Source organism: Trachemys scripta, unplaced genomic scaffold (assembly GCF_013100865.1).
Source record: "Trachemys scripta elegans isolate TJP31775 unplaced genomic scaffold, CAS_Tse_1.0 scaffold_26, whole genome shotgun sequence".
NCBI classification, from domain to species: Eukaryota; Metazoa; Chordata; order Testudines; family Emydidae; genus Trachemys; species Trachemys scripta.
The window spans coordinates 5,412,248-5,419,593 of record NW_023260511.1 but is presented as its reverse complement, the minus strand read 5'-3'; the positions used below and the strand labels follow the sequence as shown (position 1 = coordinate 5,419,593).

Genomic DNA, 7,346 nt, shown 5'->3' with positions numbered 1-7,346 from the left:
TCTGGTTTTCACCTGGACAGTCCCGGTTTTGGCTTGTGTGTCCGAGTGCCACTTAACAAGCCCTGATGTCTGGGTTTTTTATCTAGGTGGGAAGAGGAGGAGCAAGGGTGGGGCCTTAGGGGAAGAGGTGGGGCAGGGCCAGGGCCTTGTGGGAAGTTGTGGGGTGGGGGAGGGGCCTCAGGAGTGAGGTTACCAGCCATTAGAAAGGTGGCAACCCTAGAGCTGGTCGGCCCTGTACCTGCAGTTTCAATTTCAGCTTCACTAGGCCTCTGCACTCACTCTCCAGCCCACTGTGCTCCTAGGGAGAGGCCTGGGGATGTGGGGAGCAGCAGGTGAGTGGGCTTTAGGGGGAGGTCTGGGGATGGTGGGACAGGGGGCAGAGGGTGCTAGGGGGAAATATGGGGGTGGGGGGCAGGGGGTGAGCAGGTGTTAGGGGGAGGGCTGGGGATGGGGCAGGGGGTGTTAGGGGGAGGTCTGGGGATGGGGGGCAGGGGGTGTTAGGGGGAGGGCCGAGGATGTGAGGATGGGTCTGGCTGGGGGTACCTGGGGGTGCTAAAGGGAGCCCCATTTTACACTCTCCAATACATCGTCTCCCTGGGGTGGAATCCTGGCCCAGTGCAGTCACAGTGAGTTGCAATGGGGCCAGGAGTTCAGCCCATCTGGGAAAAGCTGCTCCACGGACGGCAGTGCCCGTGCTCAGACACACAGACTGCTCCCTGCGCTTGGCTGGTTACCAGTCTCCTGGGAGCGGCCGGGGGCCCAGTGGAAAGCCGCACACAGAGAATGGCACATAATAAGAACCCCAGGGAATGCGAGTGGCAGGGTTGGTCTCTAGGAGCACTCTGATGTTTCCCATGAAGAGGTTACCGGGGACTTCACATCGGCCATTCAAGCTGCCCTTACAGGGTTGTTACTGGGCCACGTTTGGAGCCTAACTTCAGTCGTGGCAGTGGGGATTTTAGCCCTGCTTTAAGTGGAACAATAAGGATGGAGTCACTAGCAGCACCCCCGTAGGACAGTCTAGCTACTGTGGTGATTGCGTAGCTAGAGAGACAGAAACGGTATATAGATAGACCTGGCAGAACTCGAGGGTTTCTTTTAATTTCAGTGGATAATATCGATGTTTATTTTTAAGCATTTTTTTTCTATTTTTATCAATTTAAATTTTCACAGTTGCAGGAAATTATGGAGGTGTCAGAGAATAATTATTTAACAACAGTACAGACTGAGATTCAAACATGCAACATACACACAACCTGTGAAACTCGTTGCCAGGCGATTGGGGGACCCCATCACAGTTACTAGTCAAGATGGTACCCCTTGCTCCAGGTATCCCTAAACCTCTGACTGCCAGAACCTGGGACCGGACAACAGGGGATGGATCACTTGAAATTGCCCTGTTCTGTTCATTCCCTCTGAAGCATCTGGCATTGGGCTAGATGGACCATTGGGCAGATGCAGTATGGCCATTCTTATATTCTTATGTTATGATCTTATCTACTTATCCCTTTCTTTTTGTTTCCATTACAATTTGTAACTTTTATTTAAGTTGCTTAGCCAATTATATTTTACCTAGCAAGCACACATGCAATTAAAAACAACCTTATACAGCTATACCAAAAAGTCATGCTCTTAAACATATTTCCACTTACAAGAAATGTAGCTCTTATTTGCTAATAATTCTATGTTGTCTTTTTTAGCATTATTTTTTGCAAAGCTTCTGAGAGTTTTATCACCATGATAAATGCTTAAGCTTCAGGTCTTCATATGCCAACACCTGTTATTTCAGAGGTTAAAAGATAAGCAAGAAACAACTTTTTTATAAAATCATGACAAAAACTCTGGAGGCCTGTATACTGCCCAGCCTGGGTAGACAAACATAGAATATTAGGGTTAGAAGGGACCTCTGGAGGTTATCTAGTCCAACCCCCTGCTCAAAGGAGGACCAATCCCCAAGTATTTCCCCCCCGATCCCTAAATGGACCCCTCAAGGATATAACTCACAACCCTGGGTTTAGCAGGCCAATGCTCAAAGCAATGAGCTATCCCTCCCTAGTGCACTAAAAATAGCAGTGTGGACACTGTGGCATGGGCAGCAGCTCCGGCTAGATGCCCGAGTACATACCCTGGAGGTCAGGTGAGAGTGCACTTGGGTAGCTAGCTCTTCCCACCAACCACAACGCTCTGGCCATTTTTACTGCATTAATTCCAGCAGAGCTAGCACATCGCTGTCTACTCAAGCTGGGAGAAAGAGAGAGACTATTTCCCACCAGCAGCCACCTTCTCTGTCACATCTATTTCCTTGATCTGCACGTCAATGATGGACTTATTCTGGTTGGACATGGTGGCCGTCACCTGGATCTCCTGGTTGGTCACCTCCAGCTGGTCATGTGGGACCTTTACCTGCACTTTCTTGTAGGAGTCACACGGATAGGGAGGGCCTTCATTGTACATATAGTGGTAGAGGCGCTCCATGCTGTCGAAGTGCTTCCTGCCAGCAAAGAGCTCGATGGCAAACTCATTGTAGTATTGCAAGCGGTCGTAGGGGACGGAGAACATGATGGCCAGGGTGAAAGTGTCGGACTCGTAGCTCAGCACCCCAACGCTCCCGCGGGCCGCATCGCTTGTTTTCACAAACACGCTGATCCCCGAAGAGCCGGGGGGAATGTTGGACACAGGGTTTATCTTGACCCAGCCGCTGAAACAGTAAGTCCTGGAGGAAAACACCACGGGGTTCCTTCATTACACAACATCCCTAACAATAATTAATAACTGTGTCCCAGCAGCAGGGGAATCCTGACCCTTGGGGCTGGGGTGGGTCACAGCCCAACCATTCTTCTGCAGAGAGGACATACAGGTTGCTGGACAAGAGAGCACAGCCCCACCTCGGCCAGCCCCCAGGGCAGCAGGGTTTGTTCCTGCATGACCAAGGCACTAGATAGTAGAGATAAGGGCTGGCCCCCACCCTCCGACCTGACCTGGCTGGGCTCTGCCTCCCCCACTGCCCTGCTCCCCGCTCACACAGCTGCAGCCTGCCTGCTGGGAGTGCCTGCTGCAGAGCCTGGGCTGAGGGGCTGGAGCCCAGCAGCTACCTGCAGGCTCCGGGACTGGGCAAGGAGGAGACCTCCGGCCTCAGAGTTAGCAGCAGCCAGGCTGGATCTAAGGCAGGGGGAGGAGCCAGAGCTGCCCCTCTGGGGCTGCACATGCCAGGGCTGGGCGAGGGGGGCTCTAGGTGGCAGGGTGTCTCTTGGGGAGCTCTGGGTTTTTACTGAGTGGCAGGAAGCTCTGGGCATCAGGGTGTTGACTTGGGGGGAAAGAAGGGGGAGTCTGGGTGACAGAGCTTATATTGCAGTTCTGGGTTTCCCTAGGGTGTAGGTGACTCTGGGTGGAAGGATTTTTAGTGGGGGTCACTGGCTGACATGGTTTTTGTAGGGGGTCTCATCTGGACTAGTTGTGTAATGATCTGACTGTCAAGGGGAATTTAATATGGTTGAGGTGGGGGCCAGTTGGTGGAGTGACCTTCCTGTCAAAATTCCCCTGGGGGGTTTGATTTCGAATTTGATTGTTTTCTCACAGCTTTCTTGCTAATGTGGATGAACGTCAGGTGGGGCTTGTAGCTTTTTTAAAAAAATCAAATCTTTACTGGGTATCTAACAAAAGCTTTCCTCTGTTATTTGATTTACAGACCAATGGGTTAATAAAAAAACAAACATTGTTTCAATAAATATATTGGGCTACTTTGGGGATAGTATTTAAATGACTTTGGACTATTATTGCAGTAGAAATCTGAAAGCGTTACATGGTCCTGCACATTATGTTATTACCTAAAGCGTTCAGAGACATACACAGACAGACACACACATCATACATACTCATGTGTATGAGTGTACGTGTATGTGTGTGTCCATGTTTGTGTGACTATGTGTGGGTGTAAACCTGTGAGTGTACATGACAGACACACACATATATGTAATGTGGAGGTGGTATCAATGTGACATAAATACACCGAACACCTTTACATTACATCACAGGCTTATCGCAACATCACCTGCCCCCAGTCCATCTCCCTGGGACTTAGTCAGACTTTCTAACCTCTCAAGAGGCTTCCAGCAGCTGTTTCCTTTCAAATCATGTGGCCAGGGAAACATTTCCTTCTTCTCCCTCCCCCCCTCCCCAACAAAAGTGTGATTTCCCTCCAAACACCCCCAACCCTACTCCTGGACACATACAGGGGTGGCAGGTTTGTAGAATTTTTGGTGGTCCCCAGAACAGGTCCAAGTCCTGCCCCCCCCACACACCTTGTAAGCCAATATATATATATTTTTTTAAAATAATGTAAAAATGTGAGGGCTCTGGGATGGGGCTGGGAATGATGGGTTTGTGGGTGTGGGAAGGGCTCAGGCAGAGGATTGGAGTGTGGGGGTGAGGGCTGTGGGGTGGGGCCATGGATGAGCAGTTCACGGTTTGGGGGGGGCTCAGGGCTGGGGCAGTGGGTTGGGGTGCGGGGAGGGTGACAGCTCTGGCTAGGGATGCGGTCTCTCGGATGGGGCAGGGCCAGGGGTGAGGAGTTTGGGGTGCAGGCAGGCTGCCCCCGGCTGAGGTCAGAGAGGAGGACTCCCCCCAGCCCTCTCCCCACTGGCAGCAGTGAGTTGCGGGGGAGGGGCTCCCCTCATCCCTCCTAGGTCCTCTCAGGTCCAGTAAGCCCCGTCACCTCCCCTGTGTTGGGTGGGGGGCAGCCTTCACATGTGCACCTCCTCCCCTGCTGTTGCCCCTCACTCTAGCCTCACTGGGGGTGGGGGATGGGGCTGCCCCTTGCCCAGCGTGGGGCAGGAGCGGTGACTACGGGAGGGGGGTCCCCCTGTGCTGGTGGAGGGTCCCACTGGAAAAGGGAAGGGTTCGTCCATCTCAGGTGGAAGGGCAGGGTCAAGGTCAGCCTTCCCTGGCACTAGTGGTGGGGGGGCGCTAGGACCCTGCGGCAGCAGTTGATGCCGGAGCTGGCAGAGCGGAGCACAATGGGGAGCTGCAGGGGGCAGCCGCCCGCTGTCCAGGGCACAGTCAGGGACACCAAGGGGAGGCGTGTGCGGGCGTCAGGTGGGGCCAAGGGAGAGACCCCGGGGACTCTCAGGGGAGAGATAGATAGATGGGATGTATGGGGACTGATAGACAGACAGATATTCAGTAGCAGACCCATACCCCACACCCTGGCACATCTGTATAGACACCAGCCGCAGACTGACTTGGGAAGTCGCGTGGAGGGGACTATGGGAACCTGCTTACCTGGGGTTCTCGAGGGTCACGTCTCTGGTGGTGTTGGTTATCTGGATGGCCACACACTTGCTTGCATTCTCCTGCTTAATCAGCTCTTCAGCGTTAGTCATCTCGCAGCAATGAGGGATTGTTCAGTAGCAGCTCCTGTGCACTGTTAGACCCACAATAGAAGTTTCCCTACGGGATGGGGAGCAAGCAGACACCGGACACAGTGTTGGTATATAATACTCTAAATGCTCTTTATTGATTACAAAACAAACCTTACTCACTCCACATTCACACCCCAAACATACTACAGTAACTCCTCCCTTAAAGTTGTCCCGGTTAACGTTGTTTCCCTGTTATGTGGCTGATCAATTAGAGAACATGCTCCTTTAAAGTTGTGCAATGCCCCCTTAAAATGTTGTTTGGCAGCCACCTGCTTTGTCCACTGCTTGCTGGAAGAGCAGCCCGTTGGAGCTAGCTGGTGGGGGCTTGGAACTAGTGTGGACCGGCAGCCCTCTTGTCAGCTCCCTCCTCCCCTAAGTTCCTTGTGCAGCAGCCGCCCAGCAGGCTACCAATTGCTGGGCAGTTCAGCTGTCCCTTCCCGCACTGTCATGTGCTGCTCCTGCCCTCTGCCTTGGAGCTGTTCCCGGGAGCCTCCTGCTTGCTCTGCAGAGGGTGGGGAAGAGGAGTGCTAATGTCAGGGTGTCCCCCTCCCTTCTTCCGCTTCTTCCCCCCCCCCGCTCCTGTACTTTATCTCAATGGAGCAGTATGGGGACACCACAGGGCTCAGGATGGAGGGAGCTTTCTGGCAGAAGCTGCTGTCTCAACTTGCTGATCTACTTAAAAAGGCAGTGTACTTTGGGTAGGGTCAGTGTACTTAAAGGGACAATGTGCGTCTCTCTCTCCTACACACGCTGTGTGTCTCTGTCTCTCTCTGCCATGCTGTTGTTGGGATATGTAAGGGTTAAAGCAGAAAACTGGGAAACTGCTGGTGAACAGAGATGGCATTAGGGAGTAAAGGCACAGGCAAGCACCACTTCTGCGCCTGATAGATAAAATGTAGGTATTTCTCTGTGTTTAATAGATTTAGGGCTATCCCTCTCCCCTCCCTTCTCCTTTTAAGGGTTTGATAACGTTGCAGATACCTGAGGAACGTGGGAACCAAAAGGATGCCTTTTGGGGTAAAGTAGTGTTATCTCCCTCCCCCTTTCTTTCCCAGCTGCACAGGCGAGGTTAGAGTCATGGCCCCTTTCTCCCTCCCCTGCAAACTGCTGATCCAAGGAGTTCATGACTGCAATTATAGCAGAAAAGTGTATCTTCAAAGTAAAACTTATCAGTAGAATATGCTAATAAGGTAAATAGTAATCAGGGGCGGGGATAATTATATTCAGTATAGGGTTATTAATATTCATTGTATGGGTGTTCATATTACTCCATAAAGGTTTTGGGGGTGTTGTAATAAATGTAGGAATTTACATACTGATGTAGATAAAAAGAGTATGATGTAACTAATCCAGTGCTTACCGGACAATTGGGTCCAGGGGAACAAGTACCGTAATAAAGAAGCCAGGGCCGGCTCTGCCTTTTTTGCCACCCCAAGCAAAAAACGCTGGGCCAGCCGGAGCAGCAAAGTGGGGGGGGGAGAGAGGGAAGGAGGAAAACAAACCTGCCCCCGGCCGGAGCAGCAGAGGGGTGGGGGGGAAGAACAAACTTGACGGCTGGAGCAGCAAAAGATGGGGGGGACAAACCGGCCGGCCGGAGCGGCGAAGATGTGGGGGCAGGAAACAAACCTGCCCCTGGCCGGAGCGGGGAAGGGGCGGGAAACAAACTGGCTGGCCAGAGCAGTGAAGGAAAGAAAAAACAAAAACAAAATACCTGCGGGGCGGTGGAAGCGTGGGTGCAGAGGGACTCCCGGCCCTGCAGACCCCAGGCAACGGAGTGCGCACCCCGGCTAGCGGGGGGGAGAGAGAGAAAGGGGGACCCCAGAGCTTCCTTAAGTGGGGCGCTGCCATGCGGCCCCTCCATGGGTGCCTCCTGCTGGGAGGGCTCCGCGCCACTCCAGTTGGCAGGCAGGGAAGGATGCGGAGTGCCCT

The 7,346-nt window shown here is 52.7% G+C and overlaps 1 protein-coding gene across 1 annotated transcript; it reads right to left on the bottom strand.

Annotated features, from left to right (window-relative positions):
• Positions 1–2,024: 2,024 nt before the first annotated feature.
• On the bottom strand, positions 2,025–5,548 carry LOC117870368 (bryoporin-like). The gene is made up of 2 exons (XM_034757505.1): positions 5,278–5,548; positions 2,025–2,713 (listed from the first exon to the last, which is right to left on the bottom strand). The coding sequence occupies exons 1-2, from the start codon at positions 5,376–5,378 to the stop codon at positions 2,260–2,262; spliced, it is 555 nt and encodes a 184-aa protein (XP_034613396.1). The 5' UTR covers positions 5,379–5,548; the 3' UTR covers positions 2,025–2,259.
• Positions 5,549–7,346: the final 1,798 nt, after the last annotated feature.

Excerpts from the sequence above, each read along its gene's own strand:
- LOC117870368 (XM_034757505.1), bottom strand. The coding sequence starts at position 5,378 with ATGACTAACGCTGAAGAGCTGATTAAGCAGGAGAATGCAAGCAAGTGT. Across the intron at positions 2,714-5,277 it reads GTGACCCTCGAGAACCCCAG|GACTTACTGTTTCAGCGGCT; the intron begins GTAAGCAGGTTC and ends GTTTTCCTCCAG.